We start from the raw sequence: 24,548 nt of genomic DNA, 5'->3' as shown, positions 1-24,548 counted from the left end.
AGCTAAATTGTTTTTTTTTTAAGAGAGCACTAAGCGATAAAATACGTATTTGGGTTAATCCCACATCACTTTCATGTTTCGCACTTCATAATTTTTCCTCTTTCAGAATGTGTTTCTTGAATACCTGTGTGTACAGCTAAAGACTCAAGCCTTCATTATTAAATAAACTCAAGGAACCCAACGATATAAAACAAAGTCTTTACTGTGAGCTATGCCTGAATAATTTACTGTACAAATAATAGCCCACAGACATCTTGACTGTTTACAATTTGGTTTTTTGGGACAAAAAAAAGGTTAGTACTGTATAAACAAAACTTTCAGCCACCCTGTGAGACTAATGATCTGAGGAGATTATGAAGACAATCATGACTTATCTACTTCTTGCTGAAGGGGACCCCATGGACTTACATTCTCCAATCCCCAAGCGCTGCCAATTTCAGCCTCAACCCCCCACATGCTCCAGGGCTTTGCCAAGCCTGAGCTGCCATCCCACTGGTGAAGTTTTGTTGGCATCAGGGGTGGCCATGTGCTTTTCTCAAACAGCACCTTCTGGAGAAGGATAGGAGCCCTACAGGCAAAGCCACTGCAGTGCCCTATGTAGGCCAAACCATTTTAGATCCCTCCATGAACTGACCCAGCCATCCTGACATAGATTCAAATGTATGTTTGCCACAACCAACTGCGCTTCATTGGAGGGAGAGGGTGGTGTTCAACACCCATGAAAGCCTCCTTCCACTGTATCCATCTTTGGATCTGCTGAGAGCTCTCATATCACTAACACCTGCAGTGTCTTCCCAATAGGCTGGTCTCCAATGGATTTTACAGTGCCTGATCCATTTGGGGGGGGGGGGGAGGGATGCCTGAGGATGGATAGACAGGTTGCCAGCTGCATGCAACCTTTCACCTGTTGGTTGGCTTCTCTTGGAAAAAGAACATGCATAGCCAGCCACAGAAGGATACCTAGGGCTTCCTGATGGGCACATGAGAATTCCTCTGGGAGGCTCACCCAGTCCAGATGGCTGACTTTGGGGTGGAGTCTGTGGCACTGGTGCCACAGGTTTGCTTTGGCCACAGTGATCTCTCCAACTCATGCCTGGTGCTGTTACAGTTGCCAATGATCTTTGTTGAGTCCTGCTAGGGGGATACATAGACCTGTTAGTATTGATTGTTAGCACTGGGGCACTGTTGTTCACCCCTTCACCTTCCCCACGACATTAGAAATGGCCCAGTACTGCAGGGGATGGAAGCAGCTGACCATTTGTTACATCCCCCCCCCATTCTGCCCACGCCCCATAGCATCACATCCCCTTGCTGGTAGGTACAGAGGGCTCATGCAACATGTAGGCTTCAGAACTACTGCTGCTGTAGAGCATAGAACAGCACAAGAGCCACCTGGCCCACAAGAGCTTTCTGCCCCTGTGGAGGGAGGGAAGGTGGAAGGTGGTTGTGGTACCCATTGCCCAGCTTACCTGTAATGGAGTGTCTGCCTCATTGGGTCCTGACTGTGCCCCTGTAGTTCCTGAAAAGGAGCTTGAGAGGGAGGGCTCAGCCTCAGAGGCTTTGCTCCCAGTTGGATGTTTACCTGCCTGGGGAACTGGTGAGTTACAGTCAGACAGCAGGTTTTGTTACATTCAGCATTTAATTTATTTGCGGCAGAGTGCTGTGTCAATATGTGGTAAACTTTTGTTTTGTTTTGCTTTTGTTGTTCTTAATGTCAGTGGCTAGTAATCCATACGGTATAGGCCCTTTCCGTTCAACACAAATAAAACATTTTAAGGCAGGAAATAAAATGTTTCCTCCATGGAGTTATGCATGATTTTTAGCCCCAAACATTTTATTTCCAGCCTGAAAATATTTTATTTGCATGCTGTTCCCTAGTGATTCTTTTTGTGAATATATCTTGAAAGGGTTTTTGCTTGCTATGCGATCTCTTTAGAACATTTTCCAAGTCCCTGAATTTTCTCAAGTACAGGGCACCATCAGCCCCATTTTCTGAGCTTGTGCCGGCCATCTTTTTCTGCATTTGTTTGGGTTTTTTTTTTATTTTGGGTGGTCGTGTCTACATAGCTACACAGACATGAGAGAATCACAGCACCAGGTTTTGAAGCTTCATAGCTATGAATCTAAGACGTTTAAAAAATGGAATGAGCACAAAATAATAGCCAGGAAATGTTTTCAAGGGAGTGAGTGGACAAATGGGTTTTTTTGAAAATGTTTGCAAAACATTTTCAGGGGCTTGTGTGGAAAGGTCCTGTCATGTCCCCACAGAGACTTTTGTTATTTCCCCATTAAGCTTCAGTTTCCCCATAGTTAGCATGGGTTTAGTTCATTGTAAAGTCTTCTAAGGGAGGGAATGTTAGTTAGCCCCCATCTCTTTAAGACATTTCCCAAGAGGCAGTCTTCCTTCTTTTCCCAGCAATCCCCTGTTTTAGCTCTAGCCAGTCAGTCAGAGCGAGGTGCCAAGGGTAGCTGGAGACTGTAATATTCGTGATGTATATGGTGGTCCATAGTAGTCTACGGTGATATATAGAGCACAAGCTAAGGTTCACAGCAATTAGGACCAGACAAGGACTGAAAGAGCTGAAAGGAAGCAAGACACAGTGGACTTTCTTGCAAGCAGCCAAGACAAGACACAGTCTACAGCTTCAAATGTGCTCAAGACAAGCAAGTACTCTGATTTAGACAAACCCAAGTGAGGAGTTAGGGTCTTTATTCTCGTAAGTAATAAACCTATTGTTGAACTGTTGAACCTGGCTTGTGTCTCTCTCAGTCCTAGCCAAGTACAGGGCACCAAAAACAGATTCACGGGGGGGGGGGGCAGAACAGGGCCATAGTTTAGTACAATGCTGACAATTTTGAAAAATCTTTCTCTACTGGCTTTTAATAGACAGCTTATTGCCCCCATTGGGGTCCTGTATGGAAAGAAATATGAGATTTAAAGGCTTCAATAGAGTAAAAAAAAATACTACAGGTCTTGCTAGTGAAATTAATAAGCAATGTAGATGCACAAAAGCAGCCCGTGTGCGTATTGTAGCACAGAGACAGCTTTTGATAGAGTGAAAGTCAGCCAGAAAGGTTATAATAATGTTGCTGAATTATATTCAAATATTTCCCAGACTACCATTGTTCTTGGAGTGAACCACTTTATTGTAGTGGCAAGCTCCCCATGAATAGCAAAAGCCACCACATTAAAAAATGTCTTCCCCAGATTCATTTTCCTACATACAGGAAGCCATTGTTGTTTTTAATATCGGAAATCATCCAAACCTATTTTAAGTTATGTATAACATTTGTCTGAATTAATATATTCGCCATTCCTCCAAGTGCCATTCATTTTGATAGGGCATTTTGAGGCGGGAGGGGAAAATTGTTAGCCTAAAAGATATCCATTATATATTTGCAGGTATGACCTTGTAGCTGTAACAACCAGGCACCCGGCACCCCTCCACGGCACATATGCATACAATTAAATCACTCCTAATAAAAACCCACACTCATCAATACAGGAGGTCACTCTTTTGCTTCTGACCTTACAAACTGTTCACTTCAGCAGAGCCGTTGTCAAAAATGCCCAAATGCAATCCGAGAAATGCATTTTCAATGTGGATGCAAACATTTCTATTACTGATAAAAGCAACTAGCACAGCAATATTTTGCCTTGTGGGGATGGGAGCCCTGTTGGGCCAAAGTTAAAGGCCCAGAAGTGACACTTCAAGGCCATGTCCTTTGCAACTTGTGAAGCAAAGATCCTTTTTTAAAAAAAACAAGCAAAGCTTCTGCTGACGGTGTAGAAAGAAAGAATAATAATAATAAGAATAATAATAATAATGATACTTTCTGTTCAGTAGCATTTGTTGAAGTGAATACAGAATTCATATACTACCCTGTTTCCCCTAATATAAGACATCCCCGAAAAAATAAGACATAGTAGAGGTTTTGCTGAAGTGCGAAATATAAGGCATCCCCCGAAAGTAAGACATAGCAAAGTTTTTGTTTGGAAGCATGCCCGTGAACAGAACACAGAAAATAAGACATCCCTGACCGGCTATGGCCATCTTTGGAACCAAAATTAATATAGACACTGTCTTATATTCCAGAGGCTTTCTGATTATTACTGGCCACAATGGAACTCCAAGTTAAGTGGTACTGATAATTTAAATTTGGTATCAGCTGAGCTGTCTAAATTAACCATGATAAAAAGATACCAGACAGACATTCCTTAAGATTTGCTTGATCCTGATGTTTCCCTTACTGACCCCTAAAATGGCTTCAGATATGTGCTGCACGAAATAGGTCAGGTTGCCGACTGCTCACTTCTAATATTTGGTTTTGTTCATATTTCAGAAGCTCTGAAGCTCTAAACTTACAGATGGACTTTATCTTTGTTATCATCGTTTAACTGTTTCTTACCAGAAACTAATTTGGAAATGGGCCTCCCCGAATCCATGAAAGTCATGCCCACCATCCATGTTTGTAGAAATAACTAACCAGAAAAGGGATCTACCCCAAGATGTTAACCAGATAGCACCTCCATGTTCACTATACCATGCTCTCGAATTAGCACAGAGTTTTTTCCCTCCAAAATTATTTAGAGAGCCGGAATCCTGAAGGAATTGTTTATACTACTTCAGGGTCAGTGATAGGCTTAGTTTCCCCACCACTACCCCTTTTCCTAAGGCTGTGTATTTTCATTCATAATCCATACAGCCTGCACCTTGGGTTTCCTTTGGCTAAGAGCCCTCCTTTCTACCTGAAACTTCTTGGCCTATCGGCCTGTCCTTGTGCCCCAGACCAATTATCTTCACTATAGAAGCTCATTGCATGATCCCCTTGGATATAAGCGCCACGCCTCAGTGTTGCCATTTCAACCTCCCACTTCACAATTCGCCCTCACGCTTCAGGCTCTGCTCTGTGGGTTATGATGGTCTCCAGATGACCAGAATTCCCTTAATTGACATATGATAGGATTACTCCCGTAGAAGTCCTTTTTTTGCTGAAGCTGCAGACTGCAAATACGAAGGATGGGTCCGATTCCCCTAAGAGCTTCACCCTTTCACAGTTTTGAAGAAACTTGTTCATTTGAGTCTCAAATAAAGTGTTTTATTGAGTGTTATGGAAATAAAAGGAGGGCTCAGGACTTCTTTCATCATGGTTATTTCAGTTCTGAAGCCAAATTGGAAAGGGAATAGTTCAATCTCAGGCATGTCTACTCCAATGTAAGCCCCACTGCTCCTGGATAAGCGTGAGCAGGATCACAGCTTCAGTCCTCTAAACAAAGGTTTGAAAAACTTACAGCGCAATCTGCCTACTCAAAAGTAAGTCCCACTATGTTCAACAGCTCTTAGCCATAGTTTCAGTGGCCAGAAATATAATTTCTGTTCTCCCTTCTGAAATGTTTGCATCTATTGCAGTAGACTGCAGTAGACAATTGCAGACAATAGTAGATTGCAATAGACAATTTTTTCACCCTTCAGTTGCCAACCTCCAGGAGGGCCCTGGAGATCTCCAGGAATTACAACTGATCTCCAGACTATAGAGACCAATTTCTGTAGATGAAATGGCAGGTTTGGAGAGCAGGCACTATGGCAACACACCCCATGAGCTCTCTTTCCTCCCCAAAGCCAGCGTGGTGTAATGGTTAAGAGCAGGGGCACTGTAATCTGGAGAACCGGGTTTGATTCCCTGCTCTGCCACTTGAGCTGTGGAGACTTATCTGAGGAACCAAATTAGCTTGTGCACTCCAATACATGCCAGCTGGGTGACCTTGGGCTAGTCACAATTCTTTGGAGCTCTCTCAGCCCCACCTACCTCACAGGGTGTTTGTTGTGGGGAGGGAAAGGAAAGGAGTTTGTAAAACCCTTTGAGTTTCCTTACAGGAGAGAAAAGGGGGATATAAATCCAAACTTCTTCTTCAAAGTCCAAACTGTCCAGGTTCCACCCCCAAATCTCCAGGAGTTTCCTAACCTGGAAGTGGTAACCCTATTTGAACCTGAAAGCTAAAAAAACCCATGAGCTTTTAGCCTTAAGTTTTATCAATAAAGTGTTTATACCCTATGAAACATGAATAACAACAAAAAAAGTGTAATCCCTTTTACTGGTAGTATGATCCCATTATTGGTTAAGACTGACCAAAACAACAAAATACAGCTTGTAACTTCTGTAGAACTTTTCATCAAGCTGGATGTTAAAAAACAAAAAGGAGACCTGTCAGGTCCTTAAGTTAAGGCCCTCATCTTGGTAAAGAATCCTGTGTAAAATGCCAAACTTACTTTACTTTAGGGTGTTGTGGGTTTTCTGCATTGTATGGCCGTGTTCCAGTAGCATTTTCTCCTGATGTTTCGCCTGCATCTGTGACTGGCATCCTCTGAAATTCTTCCAAAATCATGTCTGGTCCTCGTCTGAATGCAGTGCACACATCTGTTTTATGTCCCCAGATAGACTTTTTACACCATCTGTTGTAATCTGTTTTTAAAGTTTATAATGCTATATTTTTATGCTTATTGTATTGTATTGTTTTTATTTGCTCTTGTGAGCCGCCCTGAGTCCTTTGGGAGATTGGCAGGATATAAGTGCAATAAATAAATAAATAAATAGTATGATACCTCTGTGCTCTCTTTCACCCAGCAGATGTAACCAAAGTATCTTATGGTCCATGTTGTTGGTTTTCAAGCATGTGTCTTCAGGAAACAATTTTTGCGTACTCAGTTAACCTGAGTGACTGCGCTTAAAGTATGCCAAATATTCTTTCGCAAATAGTGCAGAAGAGAGTATCCAAAGAATTCAGGGTTCCCCAAACACATCTGAAAAATGCCTGCAAACTCCTGGCGAATGCATTTACATTGCCATAACCAGAACTATTGATGACACTGTCCAACTTCTGTACTGGACAAAACATGTGCTTTGAGTAAAAAAAAAAGTATACTGGCCCCATTTCTACAACTTTTAAGAATTAAATTCATTATTTATGTTTGTAACCTGCAGGCTTCCCATGTTTTGTTTCTTTCAGATTATTGGAACAATTCCATTGATGCCTAATCCAGTCTCATCCAATCAGGCAGCCGGAGGAGCTCAGGGCCTTCAAGTGCAGCCAATTACACCGCAGTTACTGACCAATGCCCACGGGCAAATTATCGCAACCGTCATTGGGAACCAGATATTGCCAGTGATCAACACCCAGGGAATCACACTTTCACCACTCAAACCAGGCCAACAGGTAAAATTTGACCCTATAATCTGAAAAGCAATGGAAAGCAATGGAAAGAACCATGTTTTTACTCACCAACAACACTGTCAACTAACCAAGTTAAACTTGGGGGAATATTCAGGTAGTACAGTTGTGTTTTATCCTCTATTATATGGAGCAAGGACAACACTCGGGTTATTTGTGTAGCTACTCCACCAGCAAGGAGGTCCTGAGAAGCAGTACGCATTTCACGCTTTTCCTGATTTCGTGAGCATGTGTCATACTCTCGTTGGCTCTCACTGTTTTTACTGGCGTAATCCACCAGAGAGGTCTGAATATAAAAGAGATATCTGCCCCCCTAAACATTGCTCCTTGGGGAGAGGGAATCAACCAAAAATGTGCAGAAGGGGACGTTGTCACCTTAAAAAGCATCCAGATTCATTTACACCAGGGGTAGGGAACCTGCGGCTCTCCAGATGTTCAGGAACTACAATTCCCATCAGCCCCTACCAGCATGGCCAATTGGCCATGCTGACAGAGGCTGATGGGAATTGTGGATTCCTATCCTGAACTCTGAGTTCTGATTACTCGATAAATTGTATTTATTGTTTTAAAACATTCGCAAAGTAATCTGACTAGCTGTGCTTGAATAAGTCCATATCCGAGCAGTTCAAGAAATGCATTAAAAAGCTGGCATTTTTTCCCCCACAGCAACCAGTTAGCCACTTTGGATTATATTGAATTAGTAAAACGCAGATTAAATTGTCTGTGCATGTTACCGTATGTTGTCTCTCGGGTTACAATCCATCATCCTTTAGTTGTGATAGTCATATTCTTCGGGCAGAAGGAGAGATGCTAGAAGGAAGCCCTTGTCTGAATTCATTTCTTGTTCCATTCATATTGGAAAGTCATAAGGCTAACAGTTTGCACAAGTTTTTCTTTAGGAACAGCACAAAGATAGTTATAGAGATCTATAAAAGCAAGGTAAGACTTAGCTGAAACTTCCCACTTTTTGAATTCTATTGATTTAACTGGAAGAGGCTTTATAGTGCAAGCATAGGCCCCTTCCGTACATGCAGAATAATGCACTTTCAATCCACTTTCACAATTGTTTGCAAGTGGATTTTGCTATTTTGCACAGTAAAATCCAGTGCATTGAAAGTGGATTGAAAGTGGATCATTCTGCATCTGTGGGAGGGGCCCTAGACAGAGTTATGCCTTTCTAAGCCCAATGTAGAAGTGTGTGACTATGTTTAGGATAGTCCTGTTAACTTTTAAAATAATGAAATTTAAAAGTGCTTAACTTTGGCTGGATCATGCTCGGTGTGAGAAGTATCAAACATACAAGTATATAAAGACTGCATTTTCAAATCCAAAATTAATTCACTCTGGCCCTTTCTGCACAAATTAGCTAAAACATTCCTAAAATGTTTTCAGTCTCCCCCATGCAACAATGTATGTCCGCAGTCATCCCCTTGAAATGATTCATGGCTACCATCACATGCTTTCCCCCTTTTTAATAGTTCCATGTTGAATTGATGCTTCAAAGCCCCATGCTGAGATTCTCTACTCCTCGTATACTTGATGCTTCAAAGATTCCACCCCCAGCATTAAAAACAAAAACAGAAATGCTGCAAAAAACAGGCGAGGGGGAACTGGGTGAGCTCAGAAAATGGTGTCGAGGAGGAAGTTCGGGAGAAGCATGGGAAACAGACAGTACATTGCACAGCAGCTGAAGATGTTTTGAAAACATTTCACCATAAGTATCAAGGCAGGTGTACAACAGGTACTGTCACAATATTACACCAATGCGTACTCCAACTCACTAGGTGAGTATCATTTCAACATTATCTTTCTATCACAAATATACAAAAAAATTTCCCTGGTATGTACACCGTCAGGTATGGCTACAAAACCTCTAGATTAGGTTTTTATTTCGGCAGTCCTTTGTCAAGCCATACCATTTTACAGCCATACCTGACGGTGTACTTACCAGTGAATTTTTTTTGTATATTTGTGATAAAAAGATAATGTTGAAATGATACTCACCTAGTGAGTTGGAATACACATTGGTGTAATATTTCGATTTCGAATACCTTTAATGGCATATAAATAGTTTAAGATTAAGTTAGCAAGATAATAACAGCCTTTACGACTTTACAACTTCTGACGAGTTAAAATAACACCATTAAAAAAATTTAGCCACTGCTTCCAACAGCTTTTAGTTGTGGCTGTTTAAAAGATATATAACCTTCTGTTTATCTGTAATGCCTTCACTTCCATGCAGGAAGGGGATTATGTGCTTCTTCCTACCTATCTCATAAAAAGGACAATCCAACAGCATATGAGATACTGTTTCCACAGAATCCATGCCACACGGGCATTTCTGGTGTAATATTGAAAACGTTTCAGCCAGAGAATCATTTTAGAAGATGATTCATTTAAAATATTTTGAGGCTGCAGATAAAACATTTGGGGGTAAAAATAATATGGAACTCCACTGAGGAAATGTTTTATTTCCTGCTTCAAAACATTTTAAAAGGTTTGTGCAGAAAGGGCCTCGATCTCGCCCAGTTCTCCTACTCACTACGGCCACTTGTGTCACAGCTTGCACAAGAAGGTTTCATGAGTCTTAATATCACTTCCCCCTTCCTTTTTCACCAGCAGAAAAGCTGATTGGATCCAACCCATGGTCTGCACCCTGCTGCCTACTCAATTGTATAATACTATATATTATGTGCAGCTAGACCAGGGGTAGGGAACCTGCGGCTCTCCAGATGTTCAGGAACTACAATTCCCATCAGCCTCTGTCAGCATGGCCAATTGGCCATGCTGGTAGGGACTGATGGGAATTGTAGTTCCTGAACATCTGGAGAGCCGCAGGTTCCCTACCCCTGAGCTAGACACATTCAAGAAATGCCCTAAGAAGGCCAGCTCACAGAGTTCTCAAGCCTGCATTCTTTTACACCTGGACATCACCTGTGATCTGAGCTTCATACATCCACATCCACTCAAATGTCCCAATGTCAACCCTCAGGATAAAAACCAGAATGATTTGCAAATACTGGGCATGTATGTGTGCATTCGGGGATACTTGTGGTTTTCTGTTGAATGAAAAATGACTAAGAGGTGGTTCACAAATGGCCAAATCAATAATGCTAGTTGGGGACATGACCAAAACCCACTGCCTCGCAACTTGTAGAAGATTATTGATTTGGTGATTTGTGAATCGACTTGTAGCAGTTTTTCATACCATAGGAAAACATGAGGTACCTTAAAGTCTCAAGAATGGGTCTGAAAACCTGCCATGTTCAAAAGAAGAGCCAGTTTTAACACCGGCAAACAGCAAGTTTGAGAGAGATGACTTCTGAAAACTGAAGGGGCACTTCTGTGACTTAACACGCTAGTACCTTTGTGTGAGATCTGTTTTCAGATATCACAACGAGAAAATTTTTCCAGCGTATAAAAGCATCCAGATAAATAATCTGCTTAGAAAATTTCAGTTGATTCCTTTTTGGATTGCTCATCCTTCAAACCTTGACGTAGCCTACACCATCCACGTGGAAAGAACTCTCTGCTCTTCCAACCTCACATTTACTCCAGCTGTACAGATGAGAATGTAGGATCAAAACCTTGCTAGAGTCATCAGTACTGTCTTTCATATTAATTTTTACCTCAAACGCTGCCATTATCGACAATTGCAGACAAGGAAACTTGAAAAAGACACATATGTGCCAGTTGGCAACATTCCGTTTCATTCCCTTCTTCCGCCATCATGCATTGGTGTGATCAAAAAAGAAAACCGAAGACATAACTGTGCAGATAGAAGGTGGCTCAGTTCTGCTGGGCTCCTGTTAGGACATGAGGTAAATGAACAATTGGCAGCCATGTTAGGGGCGGGGCAAAGCTTTTTTCTCTCTTTCTAGCATGGAATTGGATCCACCATGATCAAAACGTTCCAGCAGACCTTTAAGAAGGTCAAGTGCTGCAATTGGAGGGCGCCATTGTGGTGATAGTAAAGATCTAGTTCATGACATGGAAAACCCCATAGAGAGATCCTTGCCACATAGGGTCTATGACAGTGGTGGCGAACCTATGGCACTCCAGATGTTCGTGGACTACAATTCCCATCAACCGCTGCCAGCATGGCCAATTGGACAATCTCTTATGCATTATGTCTGATGAAGATATCTCTTTGTACTTATCTCTTTGTTCACATTATGTGGCTTTCATTTTTTTTCAACTTTACTTTAGCTTCATCAACCCTCACAGACGCAAGTGGGACAAGCAGCTCCACAGTCCAATCTTCTCCATCTGGCTCACAGTCAGGCATCGATGTCTCAAAGCCCAGTGCGTCAAGCTTCCTCCTCTTCCTCCTCCTCCTCCTCGTCTTCAGCTCTGAGTGTTGGCCAGTTAGTCAGTAGTAAGTATTGCCCTCCTGTGCTTTTCATTTCATATTTTTGTTTCCTGTTTTTGTGTCTGCCTTGAAGAAATTCTGCTAAAAACGTCAACAAAGCCAGGATGGCATAGTGGTTAAGAGCAGGTGGACTGTCATCTGGAAAATGGGGTTTGATTCCCTGCACCTGAGTGGCGGACTCTTACTTGGTGAACTGGATTTCTTCCCCCACTCCTACATCCCAGCTGGGTGACCTTGGGTTGGTCACAGTTTGTTCAGAACTCTGTCAATCCCACCTACCTCACAAGGTGTCTGTTGTTGGGAGAGGAAGGGAAATGAGTTTGTAAGCCCCTTTGAGAAAGGGGGATATAAATTCTTCTCCTCTTCTTATTCAAAAAGCCATTGACTTCTAAAGAATACAAGGGTGCAGACAAACACCCTGTAAGAGAACTTTAGGCCAAGTTCAACAATCTTTTAACAATAACTATTACGTTTCACTGTGGCCTAACATGGTACATCTCTGGATAAGTTCATATGTGCATATTCATTGCTTGCTTATTGCAGTCATGTGTGAAGCTGACATCAAGATTCAATACCATCAGACAGAGATTTCATGTCACATAAAAGTTTTCAGCAGAGGAAGTTCACATGTTCCTCTGTGAGCCATTGGCCCCTTCCGCACACGCAAAATAATGCGTTTTCAAACCACTTTCACAACTGTTTGCAAGTGGATTTTGCCATTTCGCACAGCTTCAAAGAGCACTGAAAGCAGTTTGAAAGTGCGCTATTTTGCATGTGCGGAATAGGCCATTGAGTAGTGAGCCATTAATTGAAAAAGTTATCAAATGATACTTGTACATATGTGAATTAGACCTCAGACACCACCACATGGTTTGGAGAGGAAATGGGGCAATTACAAGGTGTCCCAGAGTATAGCTTTCCAAAACAAAACAGTGCCCCAGGTACTACCATTTCACCAGCAAAGTTTGAAGCCTTCCTCCAGCCTAAGGAATCTTCTTCCAATTTAAGTGGCTCTTCCACCGATGGAAGTTGAAGGGTTGCTCCTTAAACTGGAGAAATTATACTGCTTGATCTACTTTAGATCAAGAAAAGACTGCTGGGAATGGACCAAGTAGTGATAGATGTGCAGTATGGACAAGTTAAAAACTTAGGGTTGCCAACCTCCAAGTGGTGGCTGGAAATAATTAGGCAATAGAGATCAGTTCATTTGGAGAAAATGTCTGCTTTGAAAGGTGGACTCTAATGGCATTAGAACTCACTGAAATACCTCCCCTCCCTAACTCCTTCTCAGGTTCCACCCTCCTCCCCCCCACAAAAAAAATTATCCAGGTATTTCCCAACACACAACTGGCAACTGTAGGACTGCATTCTGGATGGTGGTTTTACAGGTAGACTTCCCAGGCCCAGTGCCGTGAGCCCCAGACTCTTGTCCTTGACAAATTGAGGAACAGGAGAAAAAAATGTCCTCTATAATGGAAGTTTCCCTAACTTCTGTGGTCTCTAACATGTCACCCAGAAGTAACATTGGACCCTTCCCTGATTCACCTGGGTGTCACGTAGAATGTCACCCAGAAGAAACATTGGACCCTTCCCAGACTCAGCCCTCCCCAAACATCCCCCCCCCCATTCTGCTGCAGTACAAGGCCATTTCTGGTAGTGAATTGCAACTGTATGCTCCAGGCCATGTCAGATGTTTATTTTATTGCCTTTGTTTATTCATTGAGTTATAACTTTTTCTACCAAAAGGAGACAGTTCAGTTGTGCATGCTTCAGCAGAAGCCGAACGCGTGTGCCCCCACATGTCAAAGGGGTTCCGAATCTCTGTGAGGACTAAAGAATTGTATTTAAGCAACAGCTTTGTCAAAAGCATTATCCTTTGCAATGTTAAACTTAGCCCTTTGTTAAAAGAGCATTTATGGTGCTCTGGATGGCTATCAGCAACACTTCCACTTTTGTACAGTTGCACCCGCCATTTTGTAGGCTCCATACTGCCATGAGAAACAAAATGGTGGATGCAACTCTGTAGAAGCAGAAGTGTTGCTGATAGCCATCCAAAGCACTATAAATGCTCTTTTAATGAAGTGCTACGTTTCACATTACGAAAGATAATGGCCCCACCCACCTCACAGGGTGTTTGTTGTGAGGGGGGAAGGGCAAGGGGATTGTAAGCCCCTTTGAGTCTCCTACAGGAGAGAAAGAGGGGATATCAATCCAAACTCCTCCTCCTCCTCCTCCTCTTCCTCTTCTTCTTCTTCTTCTTTCTTCTTCTTCTTCTTCTTCTTCTTCTTCTTCCTCTTCCTCTTCCTCTTCTTCTTCTTCTTCTTCTTCTTCTTCTTCTCCTCCTCCTCCTCTTCTTCTTCTTCTTCTTCTTGAAGGACCCGGCCCTTAAATATGATGCTTTTGTCTTCCTGAAAAATCGGAAAGGGGAGAAAGCAAGCACTAGGACCCCAGCAGAGCATTCTTCCACAAAAAGGTCCAGGAAGATGCATCATATTAATTTACATCTCTCCCGCCATTGTTTTGAAAAAATAAAGTATAGGCATTTATATATTTATTTTTTGTAGATGGCATTAACGTAACTAACAATCAATTCAAAGATAGAATTAATTAATTACAGTGTTTACTTACTTACTTTATTTGTATCTTGCCATTTTACCCAATGGGGAATGAATTAGCTTACATCACTCCTCCGGCCTCCATTTTATTTTCACAACACTCCAGTGAGGTAGACTAGATTTGAAAGTGGGGATTCAAATCTGGTGTCCTAGTCAGACCCTAACCCCTGTACGGCATGTTCCAACAATTTAAAATGAATCTCAAAACGATCTGTTACAAGTCAGCAAGCCCCAATCTTAAAGGAAAAATTATACTTGATATTTGTTTATTTTATTTATTTGTTTGTTTGTTTATTTAAAAGCCAGCAAGCCCCAATCTAAAAATCAAAATTATACTCGATATTTGGTTATTTATTGTATGTATTTATTAGCAATATTTTAACCCATCTTCTGCCCCCATAGAGCCATCAAGGTGACTAACAAATCAAAACATATACATTAAAACAGTGTTTCCCAACCTTTTCGAGGTCAGGGTACCCTTGACCTCACTCTTCATATCTCACGGTACCCCTGCCGCCACCCCCACCTTCCCCTCCCATTGCTCCTGCTTGCCACACCCCCACCTTCCCCTCCCAGGGTGAAGGGAAGCACTGGGGGGAGGGGGTGGCTGCTGACCTTGCGGCAGGCCCTGCCCCATGGGCCAGCTCTATGTCCTTGCTGGCACCGGTGGGAGACACCACAAAAATGAGGAGCAGCGGTAGTGTTGCTGCGGTACCCTTGGGACATGCTCACGGCACCTCAGGGTACCACGGAACTCGGGTTGAGAATGGCTGCATTAAAATATTCCCATTAAAGCCATTAAAACCAACACAAAGATGCTGATGCCCTTTGTGCACAAATCCCCCCAAACATTTGTAAAACGTTTTCAGTTCTGCCCCTCTTACCATGTTGTATGTCTATACTCATCCCCTCCAAACGACTCTTGGCTGCCATTTTGGGATTTCCCCCTTTCTTCTCCTTTTCTGTTGGATAATGTTGCTTCTGGGCAGCAATACTCTGCACTTTCTAGAGTCCTTTCTTTGATTAGTAGCCCCCCCCCCCCCAATAAAGAAACCTGCAGGAAAAACAAGCGAAGGGCAAGGAGTGAACTGGAACATTGGCACTGGTGAGGAAGCACAGAGAAGGCAGAGAGGCTTGGCAAATGTCATAAAGGCAAATGAAGCCATTCTGAAAACGTTTCAACTAAAGAATTGTTTTAAAGGGGCATTCATTGAAAGTGTTTTGAGGCAGCAGACAAACAGTTTGAGGTAAAAATAATGCGGAGCTCCATGGGGGAAACGTTTTATTTCCTCCCTTGAAATGTTTTTAAATTATCTGTGCGGGAAAAGCCGCCATTTGAAAAAGCTGAAATTGAAGCTTAAAATAAGTACAAAAGATAAAAACCATAGTTCACACATTTGGGAGGAAGGATTATAGTTATTATTATCACAGACTGGTATCCTGTAAGATCCCCTCGGAGACCACAGTGTGCAGAGAGGGACTTTCTGCTTGTCCTCCCATTGCAGCCCCCTGAGCCCTCTGAACCTTTGGTTCCTGGTGGGGGGTGGGGGGTGGGATAGGAACAACTGAGAGGGCAGAGAGGACAATCATCAGAAATTGCTTTCCCCACCTCATACCTGTTTCCAATGACAAAACTGTTCTTCCTTCATTGGAAACAAATGGTAGGTTACCAGGCACAATTGCTTAAAGAATGGGCTAAAGGTTTACTGCTCAAACTAAGCTGGTGAGACCCCTACAGACTGCCTGAATCAGAGAAAGAGTATCATTTGCAGGCTTCTTAGTTTTCCTGAGCTCTTTGGAGGGAGAGTGAGGTACAAGACTAAAATCCAAAGCAGATTTCACAGCCTTCTAAGTGAACAGACTCTGTTTAGGATTGCACTGAGACAGTATGGTATAGTGATTAAGAGTGGTGGGATTTAATCTGGAGATCCAGTTTTGATCCCCCCACTCTTCCTGCTGGGTGTCCTTGGGCCAGTCACAGTTCTCTCGGAACTCTCTCAGCCCCACCTATCACACAAGGCCCCTGCAGTGGGGAGAGGAAAGGAGACTCCTTTGAGACTCCTTCAGGCAGAGAAAAGCGGGGTATAAAAACAACAACACTCTTTCTTCTATTGTTAAATGGAATGATATTTTGAAATGACATTTTCTTGACAGTTTTTGCTGATTCTCCTATAACTCCAGAGATATCATGGGGGAAATTCTGTTCTGAGTTCTGGAGTGTGTACAGTATGAATAGCCATACCTAATGTAGAGATATTGTGTCAGGCGAATGGCTTCTTTACCTGAAGGATTGAACAACGCTGAAATCTTCCACCATCCCAGTCCCATGCTGTCTCCACTAGCTTGGAGAATGCTTTCATTTAGCTTGGGATCAGCAATGCAGAGGAGGGGAAGGGAATCTATTTTCCAGCTATTGTGTCATTTCCCTTCATAAGTCCTAAATTGACTGCATTATCCAGCACCAATGGAGCCTTCCTGTGGCAGATAAATCCATTATACACTCTTTGGGGGATAAAAGTAGTATCAGTGCCCTGCAACCAAGGGAAAAAAGACCCATTTATTCTTTCATCGTCATAAGCGTTATCTTTGGAGGGTCCAATAAGAAATAAAATAAAACCCACCTCAATATTAGCATACGGTAGGAAGGATGAGTGTACCGATATTCAGCACCTTGGCTAGCAACCACATGGAAGGATGCGGCATGAAAACAAGGAAAGAGATCCTATTTACAGTTCTGAAAACATAAAATTAAAATACAGGTGTTTCAAAGAGTCTTTACTGAAATATATCCTTTCCAAAATATATCCTTTCCAAAATTAAGAACAGTTGGACAGCTTTTAAGCTCATGCACACACAAACAAACAGAATGCTAGAACCTACAACACTGGGCAGAAATGTCTGAATAGCCCCTTTAGGGAAGAGTTCCCAGAGTGGTCCCAGCTCTCTTATACCACTCACAACTTATTTTACCAGCCCATCTAACTTTTAAAAGTTTCACTCCTTTCATATACCCATCTGGATTGGAGACAAGGCAGGCCAAGTTGCCACTCCGTTCTATCAAATTCCAGTTTTATTTTATTTTCAGTCCCTTTGGCCATAGGTTGGTAGGTTTAGAAATAAAACAAAAATGAAAAAATACAACAAAACAATAAATACTGTTCATTTAAAAACATGTGCAAGAAATTTGGATACAGCTCTCAGCCAGCCCACGTTGTTTGAAAACAACCATTTCAAAATAATGTAATTACCGGAGCATAAGATAGCAGAGTTAATAAGAGGTCCCAATATACCACACCTAGCTACTATGAGTAGAGGACAGTGTAGCAACACATGTGAGATGGTCTCAATAGCTCCAGGAGCACAAGAACAGTTTCTTTCAGTCCAGGGAATATTTTTTAAGCCTTCTTGTGTATTCAGCCATTGGAAACTCTATTAGAACATCTGACTTGCTAGGCATTTCATCCAAACTCATCTAGCCAAGGAGATTATGCAGTCCTTTGGGGGGGGGAAGGGGAATTCACATGCTCAATTCAATTTTATAATTAATTTAAATCATCCTCTCCCCTTTCAACAGATCCCCAGACAGCCTCCAGCGAGGTGGATGGGGTGAACCTCGAGGAAATCCGGGAATTTGCCAAAGCTTTTAAAATCCGACGCCTGTCCCTTGGTCTCACCCAGACGCAAGTTGGTCAAGCTCTAAGTGCCACAGAAGGTCCAGCGTACAGCCAGTCTGCCATCTGCAGGTAACAAAAGGCATAGCAAATGCTCACTCTGTACCCACTTGTACCCCCTACTGCACGTATGGAGTTCATTGCTACTGCTTGCTGTTTTGATAAGTATTTTAATTACATGCCCTTAGGGGGGGAAAGCCCCTTTGTATGGAAGACAAAGATGAGTGAATGTGATTGGTGTGCAGCTGGTAAAATATTTTTTCACCCCACGTCCTTAAAATAACTTTCATCTCTTCCCTCATCCCTTTCCTTTTTTGTAACAAGTAGGAAAACAATAAATACATTACTGTCCTTGAGACTTAATTCAGCAGTGGACCTGGAGGCCCTGCTGCTGTCGCATAAGCGCTAGCTGACCCTCTTCATACTGTGCCATTTTCTACAGATGGGGTAGCAGAACGAATATTTCACGGACGCCTCCCTGCTAGTTTTAAGCCTTGGTAGCATTGCTTCCACTTCACACCGAAGATATTAACAATGATTTTTGTATCCCCTGGGCGATGCTAAGAAGGGGGCTGGAAACATCGGTAAATGCCACCACGCCGGGTTGTTGTTGTTTCACAGACTTTCTAGGATTAATTGTCCATCCCTCTCTAGTATTTAGCAGGAATGATGTATTCAGAGCAGGGAGCGTCATACCCCCAGCCTGACAAAATAATGAAAACAAGGCAGCCGTGATAGAGTGAAAGGTCTGGAGAGCGAAGCCACTGTGTCTTCATGTATGTGTTTTACACTAATCCCATGTTTATGCATGAGATAGCGAGACACACTTAGGAAACAGCTTTTCCCTCTTGGGCAATATGCCTCGGAGTCCTCCTCCATCTGCGAAAGCCAAGAAACCAACTCTAAGCTTATTTAAGTGGATTTTGTTCTTGGTGATCCATGAAATGCTCTGTCTTTTTATCTGCTCTTTATACTTTTAATGTATTCCCCATAGAACGGAAGTATACTTTTCCTGCAGTTTAAGACTAAGGTTATAAATAACATCAGTATGGGGTAGCGGACTTGCAGCTCACATTTTGCTCAATGATTTTCCATAAAACCCATTGATTGTTGTTAAATACAAAAAGGCTCCATAGGATCCTCTCATTTCTATGGTCTCCCCTACTGTTTTTTCTTATAAGATACCTCCCTGTAGAAAATAACCTTTATTCAGCCGACACAAGGATACCACTGCTGAGAAATTTGTTTCAGGGCTTGTATATTGTTATACCAAACATCACAAACTGAAGCACCAGCGCTAACAAGCCGTGTAAATGCGATGAATACTATTTTCCCCAGCTCTTAATATTTAACTTCTGTTTTATTTCATCTGAGTGATCATTTGTTAAAAGGGATTTAACTAAACAGAGGGGGGTTTATGTGTAAAAAAAAACCACACAATTGTTGGTGCATAGTATTTTTGAATTGCATTGTTACATAATACTTTAAATTAACACCGCTAGATTTGCATGAGCGTGGAACAGTTTTCTCCAGGGGTTTTGTTGTAGGTAACCCACACGGGGGGGGGGGGCAATTCCCGTCCCTTTGAAGTCAAAAACAGCCCCCTTGCATGTTTTTATGATGCTGGATTTAATGAAGGGTTTGAATGCTTGGAATTATAAATGATGTGGCCCTCTAGTCATTGAAGGTTTGCCTCTATGTGGATGTTGTCACTGAGAAAATAAGCAAGAATTCTCACAAGCGTGCAAAAGTTTCTTGTCACTTGCTCTCCCTAAAGCATAGGTGTCAAACTCGCAGCCCTCCAGATGTTATGGACTACAGCTCCCATCATCCCCTGCCAGCACCATGCTGGCAGGGGATGATGGGAACTGTAGTCCATAACATCTGGAGGGCCACGAGTTTGACACCTGTGCCCTAAAGCAATGACATTTTAGCATGGATTGAGCCAGAGAACTAAAAGGCTATCAATGGTGAAACGAAATCGGTATGGTCTGGCCTGCAGGACAGGTAACAAAGTGGTCAGGGTAGTATCTTCCATGTTCTACTTCAACCCCCCCCATGACTGACAGTACTGGTGAGAAATGTAAGTTATTTTTGACCCCTGTAGACTATTCATGATTTTTGATAGCCCTGCATTGTGCAAAAGTGTTTTGGAAATGTAAGCTGGATATTTTACAGAACTCCATTTAAAAATATATATATATATATATGAAATTTAAAAAGGGTCCATTTGCTAAGTCAATGGATAATGTTTGAAACGGGCTTTGCTTTGAAGGGAATAAAACCCCGGTATAGATTTTTTTCCCCTCCAGATAGTGTACAGTATTTGTAAAATCTGGTATAGCAAAGCACTTTTGATGGCAAAATGATACGTAGAGGACCTCATTTACAGGAAATGATATCATTCGGCACAGTGTGCAGACATCCCACAATAAGCCCAGCTTGGTGCCACAGCATATTAGTGCACTATTATGCTGGGTTTCATCTGAAAAGGCATGAGTTCTTCTTAGCAGTTCTACTTGTGGGGGCAGTCAAGGTAATTACCATGTGTCCAGCTGTTTGAACCGAAGACTGCTGCAGCTTTGGGGATCCCCCCCCCCCCAATACCCACAGAAGGGACCACTTGCATACAGTGAAAATTGCTTAAAAAGGAAAAGGGAACCTGGATTTCAGAGCTCACTGCGAAATTAAAATAGAGGCATTTGAGCAGTATGCTACAGAAAGGGAACAAGAGCCCAGTAACGCTGTTGATGTCATTTCCTGTTTTTTAGCATTTGCATTATGCTTTATCATTATGCAGGGTTTGGAAAACAGAAACGTTGAAATCTGGAAAATGTTCTCTTAGCCGTAATGTCTTCTAAGAGTAGTAGCTTCAATGCATGCACAAGGCTCCCACAACGAGAGCTTTGTTCCCTTGAATGGAGGAAAAGAATCTACATATGCATTCCTTCGTGCATGTGACCGGTGCCCTTCCATTGAAGTGAATGGAGATCCGTGTACCAAAGATCCATGCTAGCTTCAGAATGAACCTGGATCTTCGTTTTGGAGCAATTGGTTATACTGAGTTGCTTTCTGACAGAAATGTGTTACTTGATTGCCTTTTGTTTGCTAAAATATGTGCATGCGTGTGTGTGTAAATATGACTGTGTGTGTGTGTGTGTGTGTGTGTGTGTGTGTGTGTGTGTGTGTGTGTGTGTGTGTGTGTGTAGACATGACAGTTTTTGTAATCCATTGTCAATTACCTCTGCCAGTCAATTTAGTCAGGTAGGCAGGAAGTCCCACCCTGGCAGAGCATCAGTGTAAGACTCTTCTTTCTCAATTTTCCCCTCAGACACACCATCCTGAGAAGCCACTTTTTCCTACCACAGGAAGCCCAAGAGAACACTATAGCTAGCAGTCTGACAGCCAAACTGAACCCTGGCCTTTTGTATCCTGCCAGGTTTGAAAAGCTGGACATCACCCCTAAAAGTGCCCAGAAGATCAAGCCGGTGCTTGAACGGTGGATGGCTGAGGCTGAGGCCCGCCATCGGGCAGGTATGCAGAACCTGACTGAATTTATTGGGAGCGAACCATCCAAAAAGCGCAAGAGGCGCACCTCATTCACGCCACAGGCTCTTGAGATCTTGAATGCCCACTTTGAGAAGAACACGCATCCCTCTGGGCAGGAAATGACAGAAATTGCAGAGAAACTGAACTATGACCGGGAAGTAGTTAGAGTCTGGTTCTGCAATAAGAGGCAAGCACTGAAGAACACAATTAAACGCCTAAAACAGCACGAGCCTGGCTCAGCAGTCCCGATGGAGCCCTTAACAGACTCTCTGGAAGAAAACTCTTAAACGGATATATTGGAAGGAAGAACCAAACACCACAAACAAAACAAAACACAATTAAACGTTTGAACTCTGTAAAGATGCTCTTTCGTCACCCTTGTAAGTAAAAGACTGGGAAACCTACAAGATGGACAGGACTATTTAGACAACTCTGTGGGTTTTCCTAGATAAAAACAAACTGAGGAAAAAAAACACAAAAATACACAGCACTTAGGGTGTGTGTGTGTCATAGAACTAGTTCCAAAATATGCCAGTTGTTTTTTTAAAAAAAAATGGACTTGAAAGTAAACCAAATAACTGCTCACTTTTTGCTGTATATTATAAAAATGTGAACATGTTTTATGGGAAAAGAATCCAGCACATACACACACACTCACACACAAACACAAAGACCCTTTTAACTGTTGAAAGGGACAAAAAAGAGAGAGTACAAGCCTGCCACCTGGAGGAGCGATTGTAGTCTTTCAGGTATCAAGTGCTTCTTTACTACGAAAACTATAACCAAAGTCAGAAACAAGGGATTGCAAACTAGATCGTTAGTCTACTCTTTTACAAGTGCTATGTTGCGTTATGAATTTTTACATTTGTACTTTGCAAAGAGGGGGGGGGAAATACAGAAATCCCCCCCCCGCCCCCCATCCTTTCTCACAGCACGTGAGTAACGACTCCTGATTCATTCTACAGTGTTCAACCGTTCCGGTTGCCATACACCGTTTTGTGATCTTCAGATGTTTGTGTGCCAAAATGACTGTTTCTCTAAACTGTGGATTGTGGGATTTGTTTTTGCTTCCCCCATTTTTAACTAAAAGAGTTCATTAGTTTGTGGTTTGGTTTTCATCTTTCATCTTGACTGCCTTCTCCATCTCAAAACCGTTTACGTTTCCTTAGAAAGCTGTGAACCTTTTTTTGAATACACAGGATAACAATCACGTTACGAGGACATGGCAGGCAACTGGAATGTTCGCTTTCGGTGGGCATCTTGCCTCTTTCTATGTCCGTCGGCCACGAACTGGGAAAGGTTACCAAAGCTACTTCTGTAACATAAATATAAACTGCACAGTTGGTCCAACATTCCGCATCCGTGTTTATGGTTCTATGTGAAGCAATTTCTCTCCAAAGTCTGATAGCCAAAGAAATTTCTTGGGATTCTAATGAAAAGCAAGCTAATGGCAAACGGATTAAAGTAACACGGACTTTTTTTCGGCTCGGGCACCTGTTTTGTTTTGCTGTTGGCTCTTGATAACCTTTATTTATTTTCCTTTCTCCTACTACTTTTCAGTTGCTACTTTCAGGAGTATGCATGCACAGAGAATGATTTGCAGGGCTGTGTACTGCCAGAACTGGATGTGCTAAGAATAAGAATTTGTGAACAATGTATTTACCTGATTTTGGAATTGGAATCAGGGATCACCCAACATGCAGCTCAGCTGTTACCTAATATCATGGCCATTTGGCATATAGGATCAGTCAGAGCCACCAGGGACTTTCAGGCAAAGCCCTCCAAGGAGAGCTCATGCCACCCAGAATGGCCAGGGCCCCCAGAATTGGACCCTCTAATCCACAGGTGTCAAACTCGTGGCCCTCCAGATGTTATGGACTACAGTTCCCATCATCCCCTGCCAGCATGATGCTGGCAGGGGATGATGGGAACCGTAGTCCATAACATCTGGAGGGCCACGAGTTTGACACCTATGAAATCCCTGTCTCTTAGCAAACCTAGGTACATAAAGTGTCACATACATAAAGTGACTGATTCCTTGTATGCAAGAGAGGGAAGCCAGACCCATAAAATCCATATCTGTATCCAAACACCTCCCAGTGTTTCATACCAGAATCTTCATGCCGCTTTTTATAAATCAACTTTCCTAAAATGAGTTTTGAATCCAGGATTTTGCTGTATCCATACAATAGACCAGTGGTGGCGAACCTTGGGCACTCCAGATGTTATGGACTACAATTCCCATCAGCCCCTGCCAGCATGGCCAATTGGCCATGCTGAAAGGGGCTGATGGGAATTGTAGTCCATAACATCTGGAGTGCCCAAGGTTCGCCACCACGGCAATAGACTTCTCTACCTGAGCCTGATCTGAAATAACTCTGTCTTCTGGTGTATCTAAGGGTTAAATTAGTCACAGAATCTGTAACCTCAGTGGATCAAGTTCTCTCACAGGTTGTCCCCTCTCTCACCAGAATGTAAGAGGAATTAATTATATTGCTTAGCTAAACCAGTCTGATAGAGAGCCAGTGTGGTGGGAAGCCCAGGTTTGAATCCCCGTTCTGCCGTGGAAGGTTGTTGGGTGACCTTGGGCCAGCCACACATTCTCAACCTTGTATTTGGATGGGAGGCCTCCAAGGAACACCAGGGGTGTGATGCAGAGGAAGGCAATGGCAGACCACCTCTGAACATCTCTTGCTTTGGAACCAGCCCAATGGCCCACCCTAGCCTGTTCTTGCCAGGGCTTGGACCCTAAGCAAGGTTGGCCATGATTAGTACCTGGATGGGAGGCCACCAAGAAAGACTGGGATTGCTACACAGAGGCAAGCAATGGGAAAGTACTTCTGCTCATCTGTTGCCTTGAAAAGTCCCCTGTGTTGGTTGCAGCTTGATGCCATAAGCAGCTCTTAAATCTGAGTTAATGCAACAAAGACTTCAACAGGCATCAGTTTTATCCCTTCATTTTTCCAGAAGCAGTTAACTTTAGATTCTCATGAAGGGCAAATCTACCAGTCATTTCAACTGAGCTTGCACAGGAAACTTCCCAGAGAGATTAACACCTGAGATCGGAAGATTCTGTGAAACCGTTAATGTGCCATTTTCAATTACCGCACTCT

The 24,548-nt window shown here is 42.6% G+C and overlaps 1 protein-coding gene across 2 annotated transcripts in view; it reads left to right on the top strand.

Annotated features, from left to right (window-relative positions):
• Window positions 1-21,818, top strand: part of POU6F2 (POU class 6 homeobox 2) — a 491,334-nt gene extending 469,516 nt beyond the window's left edge. Inside the window, exons 7-10 of one of the 2 annotated variants that reach the window (XM_048511591.1) lie at window positions 7,007-7,213; window positions 11,438-11,606; window positions 17,790-17,958; window positions 21,218-21,818. In XM_048511591.1, coding sequence (XP_048367548.1) covers window positions 7,007-7,213; window positions 11,438-11,606; window positions 17,790-17,958; window positions 21,218-21,722 — 1,050 coding nt within the window. In that variant the 3' untranslated portion in view covers window positions 21,723-21,818. The remainder of the gene's footprint in view (window positions 1-7,006; window positions 7,214-11,437; window positions 11,607-17,789; window positions 17,959-21,217) is intronic. The other variant, XM_048511593.1, reaches the window with a different exon arrangement.
• Window positions 21,819-24,548: the final 2,730 nt, after the last annotated feature.

This window comes from Sphaerodactylus townsendi, linkage group LG11 (assembly GCF_021028975.2).
Source record: "Sphaerodactylus townsendi isolate TG3544 linkage group LG11, MPM_Stown_v2.3, whole genome shotgun sequence".
Lineage (NCBI taxonomy): Eukaryota > Metazoa > Chordata > Lepidosauria > Squamata > Sphaerodactylidae > Sphaerodactylus > Sphaerodactylus townsendi.
Note: the sequence above shows the minus strand (reverse complement) of the source record. Positions and strands in the feature narration are given on the sequence as shown.